This window comes from Solanum pennellii, chromosome 6 (genome assembly GCF_001406875.1).
Source record: "Solanum pennellii chromosome 6, SPENNV200".
NCBI classification, from domain to species: domain Eukaryota; kingdom Viridiplantae; phylum Streptophyta; class Magnoliopsida; order Solanales; family Solanaceae; genus Solanum; species Solanum pennellii.
In genome coordinates, this window is record NC_028642.1 from 51405376 (window position 1) to 51432037 (window position 26662).

A 26662-nucleotide genomic window follows, 5' to 3' on the forward strand; every position below is an offset into this window, starting at 1 on the left:
GGGGCAACATATGCATGTCTGAATCAGCACCTATCAGACATTTTGGGATGTTTATTACATCAGAATTGCATAACTTGAAAAATATCTCAGATACCCAGCACAAATTACATATTACTTGAAGTGCTGGTGACCCAGCAATCAAACAACCAATATCTACAACTGAAATCAGCATATTAGATTCTATTGGCCAACTTCTCCGACTACTTCAGCAAGTGCTGAAGACCAAGCTGAGCCGTTCAGGGTATGTTGGATTAGCTATACAAGCTAGCTCTCTCTAAAAGCTAAGCAACAATGATAAAGTGACAAATATACAGCCTACCTTAAGTGCTTCTTAGGTGTAAATAATGTAATAGCTGGAACCCAATCCAACTAGTTAGCACATTTACAATGTAAAGAACACGAAGCTGGAGGGCAGAGGCTTATAAGCACAATGGCCAGAGGAGGGGACCAAACAGCACAGATATACATTAAGTACACACATTTTACCCTATTTCACGACTTCCCACTCTTTCTGAAAATGAAGACCTCAACTTAATTATTTCTTTTGACAAAAAAAGACCTCAACTTAAAAATCTTCAAGTTATTCCACTTTCTAGATACCGCTACAGGGTCCTAACAACTTGAAGATGAGTACAAGCAATATTTGAGTGTTCCTTTCTCTAGTTGCTTTTCTTCACACACAGATGAACAAAATCAACTTCTACTAGCAGTAGGTCCAAACTTCTTTATTCACTTCTCTAATTCTGCTTGCTTATACAATGTAGGTGAAACCTTAACATGGTCTCATTCACAAAAGCAATTTAATATCGTTCAACTAATGAATAACAGATAACAAATTAAACCAAAACTAGAAAGTATACGAAATACACTCAATAAAACCATAAAAGCACCCCGTGGAAAAACTCTAAAGATAACAGGGTCAACACTTGAGTGTTCAATGTTAGTCTTCTAAAGTTAGATGTTCTCTAGATTCAAGACTGTAAACCAAACTAAACACACTCCTTCGAGGGTCATTACATTACGCGGATTACCAACCTGTAGCAGTTTTCTTTATTCAAAACACAAATACCAAAAGAAAAACAATTATAAGAACAAGCAACTTTTAACCTGTTAAAATTAAGACATCCTAAACCTAGATATTCTCTAAATAGAAGTCTCTAACCAGACTAAAACATTTCCTTAGAGACCCTTTACCCATTACCTCAACTATCAACCTCCCGTCACAAAATCATGGAGAAAACAATTATAGGTAGCAATTCTTTAACACCAGCGCACAAAGAGAGAATCTGGGGTTTTGATTCGCTTGTTTAGATGAATTGTTAACCTACTGCAACATTTTCCCCTAATTTGAACAAAATTCTAAAAAAAAAAAAAGGAGGTAGAAAGTTCGTTGGGTTATATAAAAGATGAGTTAAGAGTAGAAACTAACATCGTTCAGGTCCAGGGCCACCTTCGGAGTCAAGTGAATCAAATCGAGCAGAAAGGCGAGCATTCCTTTCAGCCTCAGCAGTCTCTTCACGGAAACCCCGTCCTTTGATTTTCTTAGAAGCAGAAGAACCGCCGCCGCCACCTGTAATGGCTGATTTCAGCTTTGGCATCGGTGCCCTAGGTGATGAAGCGTCAACGTCTTCGTCCATCAGATCGTCTTCCTCTGGCTCGAAATCCACAGCCTCCTCCGGGTTCGCCATTTTCGCCGCTGCAGCAAAAAAAGAGAATCTGGGGTTTTGATTCGCTTGTTTCAACTGAATATATTTATTAGTACTAATAAAGTATTTTTGTTGAAGCTGTGTCCAGGCAAAATGCTAGGGTATTATACTGGCAGAAGAGAAGGGTTTTGGGCCATGTGATCTTCCTAAATCTTTTTGTGGTCGGGTCGGGTCAGAAATATAGTTTATTGCAATTAATAAGAAAATATTGGACAAATCAAAATACACCCTTTTTTGTTTTACTCATTTGTATTATTCCCTATTACTTTCAAAAATCTCTAAAAAAATTTATTCTTTAATATATTCAATTTACACATAAATATATTCGATCCAGTATTTAATGTATCTAAGCTACATATTATGTATCCGAGTTAGTTTTTAATGTATGCGAGCCACATATTAATGTATCCAAGATCGTATTTAATATATCTGAGCTTCAATTATTGTATTCGGGTTTTTTAACTTTTGAGGTATTAATGTAATTAGAAACTTATTAGGAATATATTGTAATTTCATATCAAAACTATAGAATTTATGTAAGTTTACACAAAATATTTACCATAATTTCATAACACCAAATCATTCGATTTGAGACTCTAAAATATACTAGTCAAATAAAAATATCAAAATGAATCCATAATAAATGAAATTATAATCAAGGAATGCGGTGGAATGAATAAGATTCTTTCATTTTTAATTTTAACTGTAGAATGTAAATAAGAAATTCTACTGGCCTCATTTCCATCGTAATAGTCTCACATGGTGTGAACATAAGCCAGTTAAATCAATATATTTTGAAGTACAATCAGAAACAGACAGAGAGGTTCGTCCGCAGATTAGGTATTTTTAAATCTTTTTATGTATAGATTTAATAGAGTTTGAAATTCACCTTGAAGTTGCAAGAATACTATCTAATTGAAATACATAATGTTAAAAGTTAGAGAAAACAAATATAAAAGCTTTTGTATGATTTTTGTCATGGTGTATGAATGTGAAACGATAATTTAACTACACTAAGCCACTTATTATACTTCTTATTTACCAGAAGGTATTAATGGGTTGTTTTTGTTCACAACTAATTACACCAAAGAATACCATATCAGTATAAAAAGTTCCGCAAATGAAGTCTGAGAAGGATAGGTTCATTTTACGCACTTTATTTGAAGCCTCCTCCCTCCCCAGTCACGTCAAGCACCAAAGCACGACAAAGCTCTATTTTATGTAAGGTATTCACATAAACCATTGCAAGAAAGTTGGTGTAAAAGCTAATAAATTCTGGTACCTTGAACATCATCAACTTGCCATACATGGAATCAACAATAAGCAGGGTACGATTAAGAGTGTGTTAAATAAGTTTTTTTTCCCTCTCTAAAAACATATATACTTCCAAACAGAAATACAACATACGATATTTTGCACGTTTTATGCTTATTCCTACATGGTAAGAACAGTAAGAAACTCAAGTGGACCCAACTGATTTGCTGCTTCAGAACAAATTATTGTTCTATTTCTTCTCATTTGTAAGCAAGGACAGAAGCATGATTGCAGCAAGGAAGAACCAGTTGCTGGAATACAACACATGAAATGGTTAGAACTAATTTACGAAAAAACGAGGAGGCTGACACTGAAAAATTGAAAATTACCATTATGAACTCTCTTTTTCATTGGCTATCTGAAATGAGGTCTTCAAGCTCATCGATAATGGCATCATAGCAAAAGAGGTATTGCTCCTGTAATATAAAATAGTAGTTTAGAACAGACATTCCATGCAATAAGTACTTAAGAACCTAAGAGCAAAGATTAGTTAAGAATGTTGAAACACAGTAGTATAGATTCTTAGGGTAAGTGTAACTAATACCAAAAGAGAAAAAGAGAGTATAGCGAATAAAATACAAGACATCTGACTAGCTTTTATACAAAAAATAAGGACACTGGGGCAACTATATATAATTTTTTTTATGACGGTAGTGTCCGGGCCAGCTTTTGCAAACCTCGACTACTCCAACAGTTATCTGCTTTAGTTGTATTACACAATTTCAATAACGAAGAGAAGCTGTTGTACCATGGTCTGAACCATCCCAATTCGCTGAGACCTAAAAATGGTTATTGTGTTAACGAGATCTAGAGCAGACTTATCTCCAACCAATATTCTTTGGATGGTATTATGGATTGCACAGTATGTTCCAGTCCTACCAATACCTGCACTGTGTAAGAGAATGTGATGTCAGGCTTTAGAAAGAATAAATTACAGAATCATTAAAAAAGGCACATCTACAGGGAATATGATGACAGAAACCTGCAGTGCACCACAATTGGTCCAAGACTGGGTGGGACACTAAATGTTTGTTTCAGTATTTCACGAACAGCAAGAGTGTCCTTTGGAACTCCATGGTCAGGCCAGTCGGGATATTGAATGTGTAAAACACACAAAGGTGGTTCTTTTGACTGGCAAATAGCAAGGAGAAAAGATCACACATTTATTGCCATTTCCCTCATAATATAGGCAAGAAATTAATGTTAACTATATGTAAGGATGACAAGTGAGTGGGAGAATTGGGCCACAATTACATACCATTGTATGAACTACTTACAAGATTGCCAAAAGGTAATTCCACTAAAAGTACAAGGTTAAAGAAACCACATTTCTGATATCATAATACGAAATAAAGCATTTGTACTGCAAAGTGAAACACTTAAGTTTTTCTTTACTCCCAACAATAAAAATGCCAGAATTACTTGAAAGAGATCGCTAAGGGATTGCCGCAATGACTGTAGTACCGATTGTGAGCCTTCTCACGCAAACAAGTCGTCTATTGCCACCTACTACATGGCAAGAGAAAAACTAGATTTGCTATAACAACATACCCAGTGTAATCCCACAAGTGAGGTCTGGCGAGGGTGGTGTGTACGCAGCTATAAAAGTAATTTAAACACAAGATAAAACAAATAGAACTAGCATTCAAGTTGTCCTCTTGTAAGGAAGAGGGGAAAAGGTGTTGTCATCTATCTCAAACAGTCTATCCAAGCATCAAAGATTGTAAAAGAAGGAACAAGAATGCAGGCAGAAACGATTCCACAGTAGAATAAAGTGCTTCAAAATGGGACTTTGAAAATAGTGAAGGAGGGGTGAGGAACTACCAAAGAATCTTTTCCACTTAATTAGCATTCATAATCATTATCTATGCTTACTTAAAAAGTCTTGCTGCAACTAAGACAAGGCCTTGAAATAGACAAAAGGCAGGTTTCCAAAGCCATATCTGGATGGTTTACAAGCCAATCAGTCTTCCTGTTTGGTTTAAAATCAAACCTATATCCACAAAATGTTTGGTTTTAAAACCACTAACTGAAGCTAGAGATGGAATTGCATCGATTATATACAAGAGGAGACAACGAGCAAAAATGACACCATACTATCCAATTGATTGTTGAAGGCAATACTGATGGAAATCATCATATAATATTGCAAAATTTTCCCCATATGTTGCAATTCCTTTTTATTCTTGCTCTCATAAAAAAAGAACCCAAATCTTGGGAGAACTTATGCAAAAAGAGCAATGCGTGATCATAGAGCTTTAAAGAAGGGTATTCTAAAGCCAAGGACTCATATTTACTGGAGAAGAACTGTATCAGTCTAGATATGTAAAATGCTGCAGAAATCAAAATATGTACATCAGCAACTCTCACTCTCCATCAAATGAAACAGGTAAATAGTTTCCAGCGGTTCCATATACATGTCCAACATAACAAGATTCTTCATGCTCTTCTCCTTGTGTATAACACGGACAGAGAATAATTTACTAACCTCAATATAGTTCACCTCCAGACATCGCAAAATCAATGAAGTCTGAGTCGTCTTTATCCACTTCGTAACAATACCTATATTGCCAAATCTTCTGGGACCACCATCTGCCTGAAAATAATCCCCACACTTGACAATCTGCATTGCATTTTTCATAAAGAGGAAAAGATGAAATAGTCAAAATGACGCAATCACCAGCTTAATCACTTACAAATGAAGTAAAAACCAACTAAGATAAATGCTTAAATTCATTCAGAGGTTAATAGGTGATACAGGGTGATTGAAAGGAAACTAGTAGCCTCTCTCTTTGTGTGAAGAGTTGAATATAATCCAGAATAAAGGTCATGAAACAAGGTCTCTTATTTTCCTTTTTTCCATTTGGCCCAGGAAATTGTTTCTCAGCTAATTGGGTATTAGGAAGATAGAAGGGAAAGAAGAACTTATTAAGCCCAAATTCCAATCCTAGAATAGCCGCCAAGCCTTTGCATGTTAGACTTTGCTAATCCTTCTGCAGTTCAAATAACCAACAAAATCCAAGTATAACAGTTTTGAAACTAGAGAAAGACCACAAAAATAAATAAATGATCTACCAAGCTTATATGAAGGGAAAACTAGGGCTTTTTCCCGTGATGGAATATGAACTGCAATTGGAACCTTCCCCAACAGAAGCTGATTTTCTGCAAAAGTTATTCACCTACAAGCTTTATATTCTTCACGAAGTCACAAGCTAGTGATCATATAATATCTTTAAGCACCACACTAGAAGTCTACTTATACCAACTCCATCAAAATATGCCCAAGCTCTGAAATAGTCTATAGGAGAAACATTCCCTACTCAGAAAGATTGCCAGTGATGAGTGATGACTAGCAGAAAGATTGACAGTGATGACTATATCAAATTCCAACAGACCTTAAAGCCACAACCTCCGGCTTGAATTAGGGCCAGAAAGGATGATGTAAAATAGGTGTCAAAAATGAACCCAAACATAGGTAACCCAGCCAACCCGCCCAAAATTTTAAAGGTTGGGCTCAAGATAATTTGAATTGGGTTCAATCCCAACCCATTCAAGCTTAACCCATTTGAAGAGAATTCTCAATTGAGCCCAATTCAATCTCCAATTTTAACCCGTTTAAATTTTTTTATTAAGATATGTTCCTATATTGAAGGTATGAATTATTATCAATTCAACATCTTTTAGGATTTATCTATCCATTTGTTACTTTTTTAACAAAAAAATCTTGAGCAGAAATTCAAATTGTGATTATAAAAGTTAAATAATAATATTTTAAATTATTGAGATTAATCGGGTCAAATTGGGCGGGTCAAGACCCAGCCCATTTGAGCCCAAAGTAAACTTGGGCGGGTCAAGACTCAACCCGATTTCTATTCAGCCCATTGTAATATTTCCAATTTCAACCCAACCCGCCCATTTGACACCCCTAATGTAAAAGAATGCTGATAGAAAATGAGCATTCATTTACTACCAACCTTTTCTTTTTTCTATTTTTCGAGAAGATGTAGTAGCATATATATTGAAAATACCAACCTGTTTGTTCCTTTCTGTGTAAGAAATTATACACAGAGGTGTGTAATAAAGATTGACAAGCAAGAAGAGATGGTTAAGATATTTTTTTCTCTACTGTTTCTTTTCCCCAACCTATCTCACCACTCAAAATATAGAAGAGTACATAGTAAAGGGGCAAAGTATCTCAAGCAAAAATGCAAAAACAGTATCAAAGGTTCAGTTGCACCTTTCTGAAAGTATAAAAATGCTAGATCTAATTATAACAGAGGATGAAAATCAAGAGATGAAAAAGGCAGAAAAGTTAGAATTTTACCTAGGTAGAAAATTTTTTATCAGAAGCCTGGTCACAAAAAATCTCAATTTTTTTCTTTCTGTCACATGACAGAACAAGATATCTTGTCTTGTTAACATTACAATGCTTACCTGGTAATTTAAACAGTTGAATACCTTGTAGTTGTCAAACAATTGTGTAAGCATCACAATCACAGGACAGCGATGCTGGATTATCATTTCCCAGAAGTCTTCAAAAGTGTGTTGTAGAGGACCTTGTGTTGCAATAAACTGAGACACGTCTTCAGATATCTACAGCAAAAAGGAGCATTATAATGCTCATGAAGCAGATTGGTGGAAGAGAGCTTGACATTTTCCAAGAGAGTATCGAGAGCAAGTAGCATGCTTAACTAATTTCAAGTAATGGACGTAGAAGTCTACCTTAATGAAGCTTGCATTTATATATCCTCTAGCTGGTGGGTCCAAAACAACCCTGTTATTGTCAACTGAGAAGAATGAAGCTTGATATAATTATTCACAGGTTATAATACACAACTTCAACATCAATCGAAGAATTGATAGAAACTGATCTGCATACATGGCAGAACATCAGTGTATCGATTTTTGCTAATGTTTGCGCTGTTCAAAGCCATTGAGCATCTACTTTTCATTTCTGAAGCTCTCATCCTAGTTGCCTGAGTCATAAGAGGTGTTCTTGGAATTCAGGATAATATCATGCTACTTACAGAAAGCCAAGATCTCAACAAATAAATAACAAAGAAGCAAAACAAACAACATCATGCAACAACAACTTTCTCAAAACATAAGAGAGCTGTCCTTTGACATAAATTTAGCTCATTTTAAGTGGAGTCACCACCACCAGCATCCACCCAAAACATCACATAAAAGATGCTTGGATTTTTTATTTTTTTTTGGAAACTAGATTTAAATGAGAGCGGGAAACAATACATAAATGAACTCAACCATCAAAGAAGCTTCTCAATATTTTCCTAAAACTATTGAAAGGTGTTATTTTGCTTCATATAGACACTTAAGAGTTAAGACCACCTAACTCCCAATATGCCTCCATTTTTGCTTTTCGGAGTTGATACTTTGAGCAAGGCCTTCCTAATACATTCCGGATCTCAAGAAAGTAACAATATTACTCTCTGAAATGTAACGACAAAACTAAGCAACTTGATCATTAGAGCTGTGGGAGATAGGTGAGTTCCACAACCTATTTGAACTACTTTAAAAGCAAAACATCACACCAACAGGTCAGAATTCTTAGTTATGGAATGGGCAAGCATGAGGAATTTTGGACTTAAGCAGTCCTACGACAGACTACTAAAAAGAAAACACATAATTCTCCCACAGATCTCAATCTGGATTCCTAGAGCTCTGATGAAGGTATGTTTTCCAGCAACAGAAAGGGTAGTCATCCTTACTGCAGAGAACTTGAGCAAACGGAAGTTAGGACAAAATAGCTGGTGCTATATGTGTAAACAATCCTGCGCAGATGTGGATCACTTGCTCACGCATTGCCCATTAGAAAGTTGATTAAGGTGGGTAGTATTGAATCCCTTTGGCGTTCAGTAGGCAATACCATATACAAGGAAAGATCTCATGTTCAGTTGGAGCTTTAGAAGAAAGAAGGAAACGGAGATAGAGAGCAGGAATGTAACCTGATCTGTCCAAATGTGGGTAATAGGAGAGAAAGGAATGGAGTTTCCGAGGGGAGAATAATACTGTTATACAAATTACCGATAAAAAGGTATTCTCATGCAAATTAAGGCAAATATGTTGTTTCTAGTAAATTTAAGAGAGAACATAAAACCTCTGGTAGTATAGAGTTATACTAACTAGATGTTGTTCATAGAGAACTGTATTTTTGCAGAACTTCTTTACTTCTCCTATACCCTAGTATGAGCTTTCCCATACAACAACATACCCAGTGTAATCCCAAAGCGGGATCAATAAATAATTACTCTTTGAAAGGAAAAAGAACTAGTCCTTTTTTCACGTGGAAACAAATTCTAACTCTAATCTTCTAAGAATGATTACCTACAAGAAAACATAAAGAATGTTAAATGAGAAGCAACAAGTTTTGGATTATCATATTAGCATAGGATAAGTGAAATGAGGGGAAGAATGCTGCAGAAATTCTATACCAGAAAGAGCATTTTGCTGAATCAAATTACTTTTACCAATCGAAAAAAAAAAGATGCTATATCTCAAGGAGACACTAATTGTAGTGAAAAGATGTACAAATTCAGAGAGGAAAGGCTAGCGATATGGTATAGATTGTAGAATCCTGTAAAACATACTACAACACATGCTAATGCTGAGAGCTTAAAATTGTGATTGAACACAGTAGGAGATGTTTCAAAATAGCATATGTCAGAATATTAGAAGCGCTAAGTCTTTAACTTAGTTATATTCCCACTTTGGAAAAATGTTCATGTGTATTGTGTTTGAATCGAATAAATTAATGTGTCTGGTATTTATCAAGTCATCAATATCACCCAAAACTTTGAATCAATCAATCAACCGGTTAACTGCTTCTCGATCCCTAACTACTAGTAGTCGGCTCAAGATCAATTAACTTAAGCCTATTTCATATGACGTAATGAATTAAATGCCTAAAGCCTTCATGATGTTATCACCTAGTTAAGGTTGGCAGTCATCCTACAAGGAGTAAGAGATTTCCCTTTTCAAAATAGTATGACAGTAAAAATCCAACTAGAACTCAAACAATTTCCCAACACTTCAATCAGTCAATTTATCAACTACATCTTAATTCTAAATTACCTGGAGTCCATAGCATAAATCCTCTATATACATATCGATTAATATGAACCATTTAATACGTTCCAATGAATTTGCTGTTTGAAGCATTCAAACTACCACAATTTTTCCAAGAATGGAACCACCTATGTGAAGAAGAAACGTTGAAAAGTCCAATGACGACAGCAATTCATTCTTAGCATAGAAAGACTTGATTTTTCTAATTGATATATGATAACATGACTGTGAATATCCAACTAAAAATCAAATAATCATCACACTTCAATCAACTCCACCATATTCCCTAACTAGTTGAACATGGACTAAGAATACTTTATATCCATCTCACTCTGTTTGGATCCATCTCATATATCCCAAATTCAACATTTCGGGTGTATTCTGTATGAAGGAAATAGTTTCCAGGAAATAAGTGGATTTGTAACTTATTTTCTTGTGTATAGTACTTAGCAAAATATACTATACTAAAAGCATTTGTACATAATATAGACAAATAAGGTGGAGGTAAAGATGAGGTGCGTTGGAGGATACAATCAATATGAAATGCTACTTGTAGAACCTGTTTTGGAAGTTATTTTCATCATTCTTCGAGTAACTTGAGAAAATATTCTTCAAAAAAATTGACCAATTGAATAAATACCCTCCTCTTTTATCAAAATGCACAACATTAAATAACAATAAAATTGAGAAAGAAAGAGAGTATAATGCAAACGGACCTGCAACGTCATGAACTCTTGGCGGATTTTTTCGGGAGCAGAAAACCTCTTGTCCTTGAAGACTTTGAGTGCTTCCAAGCAATAACGCTGCTGATCACTCGACAGAACGACTCTCTTAGGAACTGAATCGTCGGAGAAATCGAAAGGCTTGGGTGCCGACGACGACGACACGAGTTTACCGGCGGTGGCCATCGCTGATATCTGCCTCCGATTCCGAATGGACAGTCCGCACCCCGTGGTAGGATGTTCACTTCACTGCTTTCTTTGTACGCACTTTCAATTACTGAAACTATTTATTAAAATATGACATATTACGTTCGTTTCAATTTACGTAATATAATTCTACTTTTATTTTGATATTAAATAAATTTATTCAAAAAATTGTAATCTTACTTTTTTTATTGATAGACAGCAAGAAGGAGGACCTTTTTCATCGCTGAGTCATTGTTGACTTTATTTATCATTGTGATAAATCGAAATATCAAGATATTAATTTGAAATTTTATTTTAAATTCCATATCTTCACCCGTAAGATTTATTTTTGACTTTTGTCTTCTTGTCTGGATAGATATATTTATATACATTTTCCAAAATATTTTATTTCTACATTTTGAATTACTTGTCCACTTTTATTTTTTTTATTGTTCCTAACTATTTGTTCATTTTGATAAATCAAGAAATAATAAAAGAAATAAAAGTTCTCTATTATACCTTCAAATTATTACTTTCAAAAAGCTTTAGCTCGCGCACAAATACAGCAGGCCGTTTCTAAATTCATAAGAACAAACACACAAGTAGTTAACAGTACAACACTCATTCGTGCATTTTTTGTATTGATATGATACAATTGAAAGGGGGATACAGTAAAAACAACAATATAATCTGGGTTCGACAGAAGCAATTCTTGTTTATTGCATTACAAAAATCAATTTTGAGCCACTTATCCCATGGCACTCACTCTATGTAAGGGAAGAGACAGAGAAAATGAAGACGAGGGGAAGGAACTACACTTCAAAGGAATCAAGAATAGCCTGTAGAGTTTTCTGTGATGATGCCCACTGTTTGTCATTGGCACTGACCACACAGAGGACAACTGTATTTCCCTTAGCCGTTGCCTTGGCTAGGTTGTGAGATCCAGTAAGAGCGTATGGAGTTTCAAGAACGTACTTGTAATACTGCAAACACAAAGATAGAAGCATTCTCTTCATCAGGAGATTTAAAGAGCAACAGTTGCATATAACAGGAAGACCAAATGCATAGAAATACATTGTTGTATGGAGCACCAAACAGTGAAACCAGTTTCTTAGAAGCGGAGTAATTTTTTTCCAGGAAAAACATAACTATGATGCACCTATCATTTGCTAAATCAGGCTGTTGCATATTGCTGGGGCCAGATAAAATCCATGGATACTTTCTTCGTGCCATTTATCCCGCTGAGATATTAAGTACTGTCTAAGCAACTTAGTCATGACTCCATTAGCTTTCGAGTAAACCATCATAGACAAGATTACCAGCCATGCCAGTCCTCTTATGTGTTGGAAATAAGGGATGAAGATAAGGGGGAACATATTATTTTTTCAATATGATAAATGGATGAGAAAATGAGAAGACTCTCACCGTTAGATCACCACGTTTCTCTATAGAAGTCTCAAGGAGTTCATCTGGATCGAGAGTGTTTCCTGTGACAAAAGGGCCAAGAGAAGCAATGACTTTCTCAGGGGTCCCAATGTCTTCAATAGTTGCATTAGGTTTGTTAGTGAGACGGATCAAAGGAGAAGCCACCACTTGAACCTTACCCTGTTTTTCATTTTCAAACTTCACCTCCACCCACGGCTCTGCACATTTGGGTTGGCAATAGTTTCCAGATAGTATATTAGCTATACGGAGTTGTTTCCAGGTTGGAGGAAGAATAAATGTGTAAGGCTGCACATTTCCTGCAAGAAACTAAATATAAAGCATCATAAGCAATCTACAGGAGAAACAAATGTTGAAAACGGAAACACCAATTTATGTAAATGGTAACCTTCATAAGCATATCAAGAAGATATGAACTACACTAAAAAGAAGAAGAAGAAGAAGAAAAGGTACTAATAGAAGTTATGTTACAACTAAGAAATTGGCATTACTTGATTGGACAAACCACCATAATAGGCCACAGGCAGATATAAAATGTATTGCCAATTAAGAGAACACTCTGACTGCACTCTCATATCTGAAATAGCTCATCGCTCAGCAAGGATGTGGTCCGTAACACAAAAGAGATACTTACAAATTGATCCAACATTAATGCCAACACCATTTATTAACTACAGAAACATTAAATGGCAGAATATTTTACTCAAACAAAAAATTGAGCAGCAACAAAAGCAAGGTTACATGGACTAGGAACCAGCAATGCATTATAATAAGGCTCAAACCTGTCAAGCTGTTGCCATATCTTAGGTTCTACACAAGTTCCACACAGACATTTTGTGCTGCTTGCCTATTTTAGATCTGATTCATAAACCAAGTAGATTTCTTTCTTACTACAATCTATTTTCTCAAAGGAGCTTGGAACTTGGTTTTGAGGTGATAAACTCATAAAGTAATGAGAATACAAGTACTCACTCATTTTAGGCTTGGGATTTAAAATAAACAAGTTCCAGAATACGGGTACCTAGGCACCTAAAAGCAGAGGTGGATCTAGGGGGCGAGATGTTCATCAGAACCCTCTTGACAATTATATATAAATTTTGTATCTCCTAAACACAAAACAAGAGGTTGGCCCAGTGGTTTAGGGATTCAAAATTTACCTCGAGCTTCCAAATTCACGTTCCGAACCGCCTAAGCCAAAATACTGCATTTTTCACTGCCTAAGAGGTAAAGAATTAGAGACTTGTCTTCTATCCAAATTTCTGGATCCACTAAGCTTGTTATTCTAATACAATCAATATTCTTTCAGGTTAATGAGCTTTGTTTATCAGGATATTGCTTTGCAGAAGCTTCTAGCGAACTACAGAAACTATGACTCTTTTCCCAACTCTGCAGTGGAAAAATCTTGCTCAAATTCAAAATTAAAATGGGTACAAACTAAAACTACACAATTACCCAAAAATCAAATGAATAAAACAGTTTACACACAAAGATAATAAGAATGAAGAGTGGTCGACATTATACCGGCACGAAGAGCAGGAGTGTCTTTAGGAGTTGCTTTGAAGAGAACAAAATTAGGATCAATAGGTGATGGAGGCAAGAAAGAACCAACTTCAACTTCTCGAGCAATGGAAAGCGGAGGAGGAGATACGAGCAGTGGCATTACAGAAAGACCAACATTGATGAAATCTCTTCTCGATAGCCCTATGTTTTGATGATGGGGTTTTGCAGATGTTAATGGTGGATTTGTTGAATTTGCAAATATGGAAGACAATGGCTTCAGCGCCATTTCTGTTTTTTTTTTTTTCTTTCTCTGGTGTTGTGTGAAGAAACGCCAATCAGTGCCTTCCTTATGGGGGAGTGGATATTATATCCGTTTGGGATGAGGTCTGCCTTCTGCCAGGTCACTTAATAATAAATAGTAGCAAGAGATATATATTATTAAGTTATCCCTATAAATATTTGATTCCCGATATCGGTTATCCTTCCCACAAGTTTCGACTAATGGAAAAGATAATCTTTAAAGGAATAGAATCCCTGGTTGGAACCCAACGGAGACTAGATTGATCTACAGCATCACGAAGTATAACTGCACACAATCTTTGCCGAGAGATAGGAGCATTCGGTGAAACCAATGAACTACACTTGCTTGTGTGGGACAGAGAGCTCGTGGTACCTATTGCCCACCCTTCCTTCTCTGCTTTGAGAACCGTGTGAACAATATTTTATTTTACGATTCACAAATTGATTAGATTAGATTAATTTAATTTTTTGAAATTAAAATTAAAATATTCAAAAATCATATGAAAAACACTATAGAATTGTATTTATTTTTTCTGACTAAGATATTAGTCAATATTCATATAGTTTGATTCTCAAAAAAGAAATTGTAACAAGTAATATTTTTTAATGGAGGAAGTAATTCTCTAGTTGAAAATGCATACTAATCTTTACTTTGAATTTCTAAGGTGACATTTGGAGGCAATTTTATTTTGTGTCACTATATAAGACAAGAGTATTTTGAATCATCTATTTTTAATAAGGACGACAAGGAAAATAGACCGGAGGGAATGTTATAGAAAGTTTCTCATGATTTAAGATATGAACTAAACTTTTGTTGTTGTGTGATCAAATAAGTTACAGTTAGCTACTTTTTTTAGAGCTGTATGATCTGTGAAGTAAATCTAGGATGATTCATTTTTATGAGTTACTCTTGCTTGCCAAATTTCACTGGTGGGTAATAAGCAAGTTAGATTTTTTGGTGGATTCTCATCACTGGGGCATTATACTTGTAAGGCATATTTCTTGTTCTCCACAACTGCAAGTAAGCTGCTCTTGCAAGTATTTCACTGATGATGATGCTGTTTCATTGTGTTGTTGAGATCTCTTCTCGCATTAGGCAAGCAACTCTTCTATGGATACAGCTTCTCCTAAAGCAGGATAAAACGGAGTTAGAACTTTTAACATGATGTTGGATACAAAAGAAGTTAAATATTCTACAACTAAACCATAAATAGGGGAAAAGGTCATGCACAACTTGTTTCTCAAAGTAACTTTGGGGTATCACAACAAATATGACATTCATAGTCTTACTTTCAAGTTATTTAAGATGAGGGTCTATCGAAAATAACATCTCTACCCCCCATGAGCTAGGGGTAAGGACTATGGTCGAGAGACCTGACCTGTGGAATTACACAAGGTATGTTGTTGTATATTCTTACTTCCAACAACATAACCCAATATAGACTTACTTTCAAGGTACCTCTAATATTCTTACTTTTGATCTATCTTTTTATCATATCCAGTATGTGAAACATCTCTATTGTTCTTAATTATCTGTGCATTTCAGCAAGACTACATACACTTGTGTAGCAATGGAGTCAAAACCCCACTTGCTCATACAGCTTTAGATGGGTTATTGCCTTGTCTGGACTAAGCCATTGCAAAAGAGACCACCACCAAAAGCAAGGAAGTGACTTGTAACCTGGTAGCTACTGTGAACCAGGTTATTACAAATATCTCTAAAATCAACATTGCTTCTCTCTACTATAATCAATCAGCATCTCTGCTCTTCGCTATCTATTTAACCCCATCTTAACTTCTTTTTCGAGAATTGGCAACATCCTATCTTAACTTCTCACACCTGTGATCCTGCTGAAATGGACTTGGATAATGCAAATCAGTATGCCTTATAGCTATTTTAAGAAGTTCCATTAGAGTATTTATTTGTTTAAATTATTCTCCAGCCTAGAAGATCTTGAAGTTTCCTCAATGGAAATTAATGAGCATGTCTAACTTAGTCTGCATACATCCTCCATGTTTCAGTAAGAAACAGAGTCACCACGTACTTGTAAAAGATGGGGAGAAAAAATTTGAGTTTTATGTTCAGAGACTATCAGGTTAAACTTACTTGTAACAAAGTGTAACTCATATCAAGCATGATATGATAACCTGAAAAGTAGAGTGAGAAACAAATTGATAATGGTGTGAAGATCTGACATTGAAGATCATAAAGTCTATTTTTGGGTCTTCATTGATCATAGCATGAAGATCAGATATTGATCTTTCTTATTGAAGAAGCAGAAGCTAAAGAGGACTCAATGTAAAGAATAGAGTTCTAAAGGGACCAAAACTTGACTGAAAAAAAGCATAAAAAGGGCTCCTCCGAACATGCTGCTTAATGGTTATTGCTTATTGATTTTCAGAAGACACTGATTTGATCAACTGCGACATTATCAAACCAGGAATATTCAGTTATAGCTACCATGAATGGTTCCTTTCATAGTCACTAACAAAGACCCTCAAGCATATGTAAGCATCTCAACAAGAAAGAACCCTTGATCAAAAGTGGCTTTTTGAAAATGTAATATTTTCCAAGAACCCTGAAATTTTTGTTTAGAATCCTGACTTCTTTTTTTCGAATCCTGACTTACTGAAAGTGGATTTTTGTTGCTATTATGTTAAGTACCCGTGTCACAACATAAACTACGAATCTATCTAGGACTTGGATGTAACTCCGCAAAATCACATTTTATATTGCAGGTTTATATATAATCTTCAGCATTTGTTAGTATGTTAACCCCTTGAAATTAGTTTTTGACTAGTGAGATTCAGACCTAACTAGTCAAAGCTAAAGTCTTACATATCCTGATGATCCTAGTTTTGGCTGATGAAGATGTCATAAGTTGAAATATGTCATGTGCACATAAAAAAAATTTTATTGCAGCTACATGAGACCTGTCTCTATTGCTTTTGTCTTATTCGAAGAGGGAGTATGCAAACTACTTTCAATAATAACATATCATATGCATACTGGTTTTCCTAAAGTTGGCTAAATGTAGAAGATGGATCTCCCTGCCTTTAGATATCCTCTGGATATTGCTAGCCATGAGAACTTTATGCATTATTTTCAATACTTCCCCTTGTCATTGTTAGCCATGCATATTGAAGAAAAAAAGGATAAAGTTCTAGAGAACAATAAGGAATGCATGTACAAAACAAGGATATATGTCAATAGGGGCGAACACAGTGTATATGTAATAGGGATTTGGACTGCTTCAGCTCCAACATTGTATATTGATAAGATATCTATTAGAATTGGTATATATTAACAGAAAACATACTTCTTCAAGAGAGTGGGGTGCAGTTGGCATTTTGCTCCTATCGACCTCCAGATCTGATCTGCCTCTGCCTATCAATCTCCAGATTGTGCTTTTGGCAGGAAACCACCTAACTAAATTAATACAAAGTCTAATAAGAAAATTGACTATTCGCAAAATTAGATGAGTTTATCTGACTATTAAGATACTAAAACTAGAAGCACCAAAGAGGGGCAACATTTAGTCATAGAGGAGTTTGGATCTGTGGGGTGGTTGAGTGTTAAAGAATAAAAGTGAAATATCAAACTGCAGCTCGGCTTGCAAGATGGGAAAGATACCCCAACAGTCATCCAAGTTCTTGGAACCAATAGTGTATGCATAGCTTTCAATACCATTGTCATTAAATCAATTGAAACCATATTCCTGGTGTTCTTTGAAGAATTTGATTCCTGCAATAAATAACTATACACAGAAATTCTCTGAGGAGATAATACTGATAATCAAACTCTAGCAAGATTGTTCAACTGATCAAATAGATGTTTCTCTTCAAAGAAAAATAATTTGAACTTCATAAGCTGTTTTTCTTCTTGTACTCGGGGACCAGCAAATTAAATATTAAAAATGCAGCAATATCCTCTTTGAGTTTCAAAAGCACGATTCTTCTATTGTGGCAGAACTTTTTCCTTCTAACACTTGTAACTGGCAAAATTGTTACAAAAAAATTGACCAAATACTCCAGAACACACAAGCAAAAACTAGTATACAAGATAATAAAACTAGATTGTTATAGAGACGTTAACTGTATCCAGAAACTTTTGTATTTAGCGATCTTCCTGATCTCCATCTACAACAACCTATGAGAAGTTCAAATTATAAGCTTCTTCAAAGAAAAAAAGCACTCATGCATGGTTGCTTCACTGATGCTGTCCCAGAAATCACATTTATATGTTAATGATTTGATTCCCAGTTCATCGAAAGACAGAGTGAAGTGCTTTTTTCCTGGTAGCACATAGCCACTGTCTTGGTATCTCAAGGTCATCTCCAGTAAGAGTTGGTACATGCCAACAACCCTGCTCTGACTCCTACATTTCAATTTCACACGTACAAAGTAGAGTTGGACATTAGAATAACAGCTAAGGTGAGCTTAACTTATATGGATTAGTCATGAGATGGCTCACCTGAATAACAATTGAATAGGGTGGTGGCATATGGAGCTTAAGTCCGTCATCTCTTGAAGCTGTCATCCGGATCTGCAATTTGTAAATAGAAGACCGTTATGGAATCTAACTGCTGATTGCCTTATTTAAAAGCATCACCATTAACCCCAATAACATAAACTCTCTCAACTCCATCAGACGAGTTCTTTAGGAGAACTTCAATTCTCACAACCCTGCACCTATCTCTGCATTCTTTGACAACCAGCTATAATGAAGAATTTTGGTAATTTAATAGGAACAGTGTAACAGGACTTCACCTTTTTCTCGGCATAACTGTCTTTCTTCTTCTTTTTTATTTTGGCATAACCTACTTATACAGATATTAAGCTACTATACACTAAAAAGAGTACCCTTTTTTTTACTCCATCTTTAGTAGGAACTGTAATAGAGGACTCTATAGCACTGTAATAAGGATTCCAACTTTTCATTGTCTAACATGTTACAGAATAGTGAGAGAGAGAGATTAGACCTGATGTTTTTCCTTCCATCTGGGAAAAAAGCTAGTGCCTAATAGTTGGAACAAATGGTCTCTCATCTCATCATTTGTCAAAAGCAAGCCTTTGGAACTGACAGCAGCATATAACCAGTACCTGGAGAATAAGCTTACGCCTCAGAAAAGCCATAATATGAAAGCACTCACAAAACAAAAGCCAACCAACAAGAGCTACACTGGTTATATTAAGGGTGTCTGGTACAACCTAGAATTTGCATCTGGTGCCAGTCAGAATTTCATGCAAAGAAGGGAAAGGTGAAGCAATTGTTTCATGTTCAATGTCAGATTTTCATGTCATGATGAGTTGAAGTTATGTGTGTTGATCCCAACAAAAAAAGTTGTGCGCGTTGAGCAATGTGGAGAAGAACAATTTGCTCTTGAATGGAGGAAAAATGTTGATGACAACCAGACACTCAAAGAGAGAAGAAGAAAAGTGTGCAAGAGCGACTTTGGTCCCAACAAAGAATAAAGAATTGAATGGAGTGACACAGAAAAAGAACAGGCTAACAGTTGGAGGAAAGGACAGCAGAAATGTGGACTCAAACAGCTGGGCAACACTAGCAGTAACTGCAAGAAAGCAAGACTAGTCAAGAAAAGAGATATGGATATACCATCAGATCCATTTATAGAGACGGGTTTCTTGGTATGTTCAGTAATTTGCTGAGCAACATCACTATTATGTTGATGGCATCTGTTTAAATAGATTACTTTTTCTCCCATAAAATTTAATTATATATGAGTTGTACCCTCTTGGAAACAAATAAGTTCACCTACCTACTAGCCACCAATTCCTATTTGCATATAAGAGCTCAAAGTAAAGAGTATTACCAATCATCATTTGAACCATGTGGAGTGGCATAAAGTGCACCTGCTTTCTTCCAGCTTTCTAACAGCTTCTTGTTATTAGGATGTTGAGCAGGACCACCAGTTGTACGGCTTTTGTGCAAAATAACCAATGGAAGTTTCTTCGATTCACTCATCTGCCTTAATTTATTGACAACAGACCTGAGCTGCAATAGAAAGAAATCTATATGAACTCTTTCTTATACACTATCTAGCTAGAACATCATCTTGAGAAGTTGGTACGCTTCCCATCACTACTTAAGAGATAACGAATCCATACTAGACAGTGGGTGCCTAGGTGGGTGGGTGGGAAGGAACTGGGCATAAGGGTCATTTTGATAAATTAAAACTGGAAGACTTTGCAACCTATTCCACATTAGCATCATCAATTTCTATGAAGTTAAACAGAAAGGGGCAGTTATTCTGTGTCTCTCTCTCTTTCTTAGTCATACTAAATAACACAAGAAGAGGGACGCGAAGTAAGTTATATTTCTTGGTCATGCTGAATAAAACGAATATAGGGATGGTAAGTAAGTCCAAGAGTCACCCTCTCTACCGCTGAAATATATATGATTAACTTCTATACACATATCAAACTGCATCCCTAATTCTACCCTCCCATCCACACACCCAAAGAAAAAACACAAGAAAAGACAGGAAAAAACATAGTTCTACCTGAGAGAAATTAAAATTTCGTTGAGTGATAAGGCCGACATTTGCACCATCCACCACGGCATCGAATGGACCATGCTTCTGAAGCCAGTCCTGAGTGAGTGCAACTCTATATCAGTTCAATATTCTTTCAAGCACTGAATGCCTGAAGCATGGAGACAACAAATATTGGAAATACACAGAAGCATTTTACCTACATTAAATGAATATATCTGTGGTAACGATCTTTCAGAAAAATTCATGCTTTAAAGAATCACCACACATAAGAGTGTTAAATCATAAATGCTAATCGTAGAGGTTGACATAAACAAGCATATAAGCTATTTATTTGTGTTACAACATCATGATCCTATTTTATTGTTTGCATTAAACACTACATAATAAAGACAAAAGCAGACAGCTTTATTCCCAACCTATCACTGTATCTGACATATCATAGAGGCCTTCAGTGGGTTATGCCAGGCATCATGTAAGAACTGAAGTTACCTAGAACTGTGCAAAGTGGAGGAGAGGAAGTAGGGCCTGGAAGATTGCTCCACTCGCACTTAGTGGATTGTCTGGAGAGAAGGAAATAGGAGAGCTTTTGAGGGTAGTGATTTTGCACAGTTGATGAATAGCCTCTTAGCCCTAATTTCGTTTTAGTGCATTCACGAATTTCCTTTATGTATAGAGAGTGGGTGACGTTCATAGAAAATCATACTTTGTTATAGATTTTCTACTTATCTTGGTATACTACTTGTACATGGTTTTTTGCCCAAACGTGCTATAAAATCTTATTAGTCATCAAAAAGAAATCATAGAGGCCTTCATCAAAATCCTATAAGGGAATCCCAACCTATAATCTCCAAGTATAATATATCTAGACAAAGTACCCTTTTATTTCTTTTATATTTATTTGATGGGGTTGATTTAACTTCAATGCTTTGCTCTTTGGGATGGCAGCAGCAGGAATGCATATGTAAACTTTATGGCAAAGCCATCCATGAGTCGAAGGTGCTTAATGCAATTAAGTGTTAGACTTACTTGAAACTTCTAAAAGTGTTAGCAGCTATACAGTCATGTACACTAGACAAGGCACCTGGTCCTGATGAATACACAATGGCTTTCTACCAAGAATCCGTGGAGTTCATCAAAGCATATATCATGTGAGCCCTCAATCACTATCATGAGCATTGCTTCTATATTTTGTAATTATTTCGCATCTTGTTAATGTCATTAATTAAGTCAATTACTTCATCGAAACAAAAACAGACTTCTAAAAACACTAATACAATGAACCATGTAGGATATCCTGGCAAGTATTCAAACAATTAATCAATACTTCAGTTAACTGGACGCAAAAATCTTAATACCAACAGGGGAGAAATACATGTAATTCTACCATTTAGCCCAAGAAGAAGGGTAACCCTTTATGTAACAAGTAATTTATAAAATGCACCAGAAGAAAATCAACAGACCTGAAATTGCACAAAATTAGCCTTGACTTCTCTTTCAGAAGCCAATTCAGCCAAGGAATTAGCAAAGTTCTCTGTCTCCTTAGGATCAATGTCAATGCACACAAGCTTTTCCCCACATGAACGGCAAACTCCGGAACTATCCATCTCCACCCTCACTACAGTCCAATTCCCCTTTCCCAACCACCCTTGTCCATGCCAACCACCTCCTCCTTTCACAACACCTTCCTTCACTTTCCGAGCATCCCAATCCTGCAGCCCAACCTCAGCAGCATATTCAGAATTAAACCAATCCTCTACTACACCAACAGTCTCTTCACACACCTGCCTTACACTTGCCCTTAATCTATGCATCATTTCATATACTTTATCAGCCTTTTTAGAAAAAGTACTAACTTTCAACAGAGCAGAAAGCTCTGCTTCCTCAGCCACAACCCCTGATTCCCCCATATGTACATCAACCTCATAAGCCTTATCAGCCATTCCCTTTTCACAAAACCCAAACAACGCTGGCCCATATGATCTTAACTTAGGAGGAACACCAAAACTCTTCATTTTCTTCACTAAATCAAAAGCCATTTCTGGGTCTTGCTTAGCAACTGCCAATCTAGCAGCACTAGTAAACGTCGCCTCATTCGGAGCAACACCATTAACCCCCATCTGTTTAAAAATCTGAAATCCCTTCTCAATCCCACATCCCTCAGTACCCGAACCAGAAGAACAAAGATAAAGCAACACATTATAATGATGAACATTAAGGGTAATATTGTTTAACTTAGCTTCTTCATAAAGTCGAATTGCTTCCTGTAAATCACCCCGTTTAGAACACTGGTCTAACTGATGACGCAGCACACTCTCAGGGGCGTCACGGCGAGCTTTCTTGGCCGACCTGTTAGACAAGGTTTTTGTGTTTGTGGGTTCTTGGAGAAAAGCAGCGGAAGTGGTGAAATTGGGTTTTTGGTTCATGGAAAAGAGATGGGTTTGTGGGGATTTGGTGTGAATTGGTTTGAAGAATTGGATAGGATGAAGATGATGAAACGGAAAAGGGTTTTTTGTGAGAATAGAGAAGAAAGGTGAGGTCTTTATAGAAAGAGAAGGTGAGAAATAACCCATACGACGAACGAGCATGACTGTGCTTTAATGGGGATTGGCCTTTTACATCGGTGGTATGGAAGCTGAGAAGAAGTCGATATAAAAAAGAAACAGTTGCAACTGGTGGATACTTAGACGAAACAGAGGAACTATAATGTACCAAGTAGGTTTACGTTTCATATTAGTTGTCCATGTTATTATAATATTTTTAAAAATATTTCTCTATAGATTGTGTCTGTTCTCAATAGAAGAAAGAGTGATGTGTTCTAGTTTGCAGAAAATATATCATTAGACAATAAAGAATTCTTATGATGATATGTACACGATGACATATCAACAAGGATAGTGGTGAAGTGGTAAGTACTCCTTCATTCTTAACCAAGAGGTCTCGGGCTCAAGGGGTAGAGGGGGTAATATTTTAGTAGATAAATTTACTTCGCAATTTAGATTCACTCGCTTTGATCATAGCTTAGCCCTGTTAGCTGTTATTGAGGACAGCAAATGGAAGAAGTGCTTCATTCTCTTTGCCAAATGAGCATAACATGATTTTGCTCTTTACCTAGAAAAACATAATACACCACTGAGTTATCATTTCTTCATTGAAGATTTCAAACTACTAGGCATTAATGAGAAGTCCTGATATGATAATTGATGTGTCCATTCTGTTATCGAGCATTCTGTTATCGAGCAAATTGAATGAAGAAACTAGACATCTTTATCCTACTACATTAGCATCTATTACAAATATAAGGTCTATTATCAGCACGACGGACAACAGGCATGAACACATGGCTTTGCCTTTGATGGTTAGCGACAAAGAATTTAACTCCAACTCAGGTCTCCAACCTCTTGTATAAATAGCTCGAGCCTTTTCATCATCAAGGACAAGCTGCATTATCAGTTTAGCTATTAAAGGTCTCTAAATTTCTAGTTTGTTTTCTTCTTTCCAGTCTTCTCTAAAAGAACTAATGCTTAGTGTTAAGAAACTCATCAAGATAGCTATAAGAGATGGCAGAAGTTCGCTGCCACGCAGAGAAAGAGGATTTCACTTCCAAGAAATAGTAGTGATGCAGACAGTTGTTGTACATCTTCATCCTATAGAGCCATAAAAGACCATTTGTAGTATATACAACTGATTAGAGGTGTTGGCTGATCTTGAAAAAGAGGTCATTAGGCAACTTTTTAGCATGTCCGAAGAAGAGTTTGGGCTGCGAGAACTAGGAAACATAAATCATGTTTTACAGATGGAAACATCTAAAAACATAACAACCAGAAACGAAACAAGAGTATTAACTACTATGAGATGCAGAAACATAATTCATGCATCGAAAACGGAGTTTAAATTTGGAAATTAAACAACGTTATAGAATAGAATTCTCCAATCCTTTTATTGAGGCATGTATTATAAAAAAAAATGATGCCACTCATCAATGATGGCCAAAAATTACATATAACAAAGTTGTTTTCGTGTTGATAAACTATAAGCATATATAATAATAACAGTGTCAATGTTCTATAGTCAATCTATCTAAAAACAANATCTAAAAAAAGTTGAGTTTTCGTCTTCAGAATCTGCATCAGTGTTCTATAACCAAATGACGAATGTGTGGCTGTGTCCTGAATGCTCTCTTTTGGTTAGGCCTTTGTAAACTGGACATGTAACCATGTTGCCTCTTCCTCTTCTTTGGAGGCAGGACATTGTCAGCTGATTTCATAAAAGAGTGATTCAATAGCAGTCCTGCAGTCCAACGCGATTTTGGATTCTTGATCAGACAATATCTCAAGAAATCTTTTGCCTCTGTAGACAGTTTCTGATTCTCCAAATTTGGTTCCTCGTACTTAATTCGGTGCCATACATCATCAGACTTTGGATCTGAATTGGATGATTCCCATAGTGGTGTTCCAGTGATCAACTCGTAAACAGTACATCCAAGTGCCCAAATATCAGCTTCTGGACCATACTCCTGCTTAAGTAGAGATTCAGGTGCCATGTACCTTTGAGTACCTCTCATCCCCTGTTTCTGCGTGCAGCTCTGTTCCAAAGTTAACGAAAGCCCGAAATCAGCAATCTTTGCCACCTCCTCCGTATCATCAGTAGAAGTAAGAAGAATGTTGTGTGGCTTTATATCACAATGAATGATCCCTTTTCGATGAATGAAGCTTAGCCCTAAAAGAACATTCTTGGTGTGTTTTTGTACTTGTAACTCAGGCAACCCTAGTTGATCATTATTGAGAAGACGATCAGCAAGACTCCCCGCAGAGGCATACTCTAAGAGCAAGTTGTAAAGAAGTATATCATCTTCTTGAGTGACTTTAACTCCGAAAGATCGAATGACATGAGGAGAGTGTTGACACATTCTCAAAAACTCAGTTTCATCTTCAAGAGACTGAGAATGGCTCAACCTACAAGACTTGACAGCAATAAGTGATGGGATGAGAGGAGAATTATGAGTCGTAGAAGCTAATGAAACAAAGCCAAATCTTCCCTGCCCTAATGTTCTACCCCTCTTCCACATAATCTCAGATTCTTGATTTTCCGCCATTGAAGAACAATTTCAGACTCTGTTTTTTTTCTTTTCTTGTTGGAATAATGTGACCGTGTTTTTGTAAGTGTAATTATATAGGACATTAGTTTCCTAAAAAAAATTTTTGTTTTACTTTTAATATACGGAAATTTATTTACAGCTCAATAAAATTTAAATAGTTACCATAAAATAAGAAGCAGTTAAATTAGTTGTGATTAATTAAAGGGAAAAGGGTCTGATATACCCCTCAACTTTGTCATTTGGAGCTGATATACCCCTCGTTATAAAACTGGCTCATATATGCCCTTACCGTTATACAAACGGCTCACATATATCCCTGCCGTTACAAAATGGCTCACATATACCCTTCATTTAACGGAAGTTAAAAGATTAGTTTTAAATTTATATTTATTACTTCTAATTTTTTAAAAAAATTTATTTAGGGGTATATATGATTTTTCTATCAAAGTTCAAGGTATATTTTAATGTTTTTCATACATAAATTATTTTTTGACTTCTTTTATTATAATTATTTGAGTTTCTTATTCTTATTTTGTTTTTTTCTTTCATTCCTTAGTTTAAAGAAAAAAAAATTAAACTATTTTTTTGTGTGTATTGTAATTTAATTTCGTATTCGAAGAAAAAATTTGGTCATCTACAATAACTTTTACAAGAATATTAGTGAAACATAAATAAATTTGATTATCAAAATAATAATTATAAATTAGTCATTGAAACAAAAAAAAAGTCAAAAAAAATATGTTTGACGAGGATTAAATTTATTCATATGGAATTATATTTTTTAGAAAAAAA

The 26662-nt window shown here is 35.8% G+C and overlaps 5 protein-coding genes across 6 annotated transcripts in view; all 5 read right to left on the minus strand.

Annotated features, from left to right (window-relative positions):
- The window catches only part of LOC107023796 (RNA-binding protein Y14A), a 5180-nt gene extending 3382 nt beyond the window's left edge, over nt 1-1798 (minus strand). Inside the window, exon 1 of the mRNA XM_015224604.2 lies at nt 1430-1798. Coding sequence (XP_015080090.1) covers nt 1430-1688 — 259 coding nt within the window. The 5' untranslated portion in view covers nt 1689-1798. The remainder of the gene's footprint in view (nt 1-1429) is intronic.
- Nucleotides 1799-2959: 1161 nt separating this feature from the next.
- LOC107023136 (protein-tyrosine-phosphatase PTP1-like) lies at nt 2960-11129 on the minus strand. Its single transcript, XM_015223718.2, has 9 exons — nt 10823-11129; nt 7900-7996; nt 7743-7807; nt 7479-7613; nt 5509-5643; nt 4003-4151; nt 3769-3910; nt 3350-3436; nt 2960-3271 (listed from the first exon to the last, which is right to left on the minus strand). The coding sequence occupies exons 1-8, from the start codon at nt 11012-11014 to the stop codon at nt 3368-3370; spliced, it is 984 nt and encodes a 327-aa protein (XP_015079204.1). The 5' UTR covers nt 11015-11129; the 3' UTR covers nt 2960-3271; nt 3350-3367.
- A 488-nt stretch (nt 11130-11617) lies between these two features.
- LOC107023137 (psbP domain-containing protein 6, chloroplastic) lies at nt 11618-14331 on the minus strand. Its single transcript, XM_015223720.2, has 3 exons — nt 13979-14331; nt 12440-12756; nt 11618-11997 (listed from the first exon to the last, which is right to left on the minus strand). Exons 1-3 carry the CDS (start codon nt 14241-14243, stop codon nt 11827-11829), a joined length of 753 nt encoding a protein of 250 aa, XP_015079206.1. The 5' UTR covers nt 14244-14331; the 3' UTR covers nt 11618-11826.
- Nucleotides 14332-15025: 694 nt separating this feature from the next.
- Nucleotides 15026-23540, minus strand: LOC107023400 (proteinaceous RNase P 1, chloroplastic/mitochondrial). Of its 2 annotated transcripts, XR_003578908.1 has the most exons (7): nt 22236-23540; nt 20782-20871; nt 20092-20273; nt 19240-19360; nt 18732-18803; nt 17578-17687; nt 15026-15384 (listed from the first exon to the last, which is right to left on the minus strand). XR_003578908.1 is itself a non-coding variant. In XM_027917780.1 (6 exons), exons 1-6 carry the CDS (start codon nt 23358-23360, stop codon nt 18522-18524), a joined length of 1704 nt encoding a protein of 567 aa, XP_027773581.1. In that variant the 5' UTR covers nt 23361-23537; the 3' UTR covers nt 18079-18521. The 2 variants fall into 2 exon arrangements, 1 of the variants encoding a protein (XP_027773581.1); XM_027917780.1 differs by lacking the exons at nt 15026-15384; nt 17578-17687 and adding an exon at nt 18079-18635 and having other exon boundaries at nt 22236-23537.
- A 1335-nt stretch (nt 23541-24875) lies between these two features.
- LOC107022898 (mitogen-activated protein kinase kinase kinase 17-like) lies at nt 24876-25919 on the minus strand. The gene has a single exon (XM_015223473.2). The coding sequence runs from the start codon at nt 25865-25867 to the stop codon at nt 24902-24904; it is 966 nt and encodes a 321-aa protein (XP_015078959.1). The 5' UTR covers nt 25868-25919; the 3' UTR covers nt 24876-24901.
- Between the last annotated feature and the right edge of the window lie 743 nt (nt 25920-26662).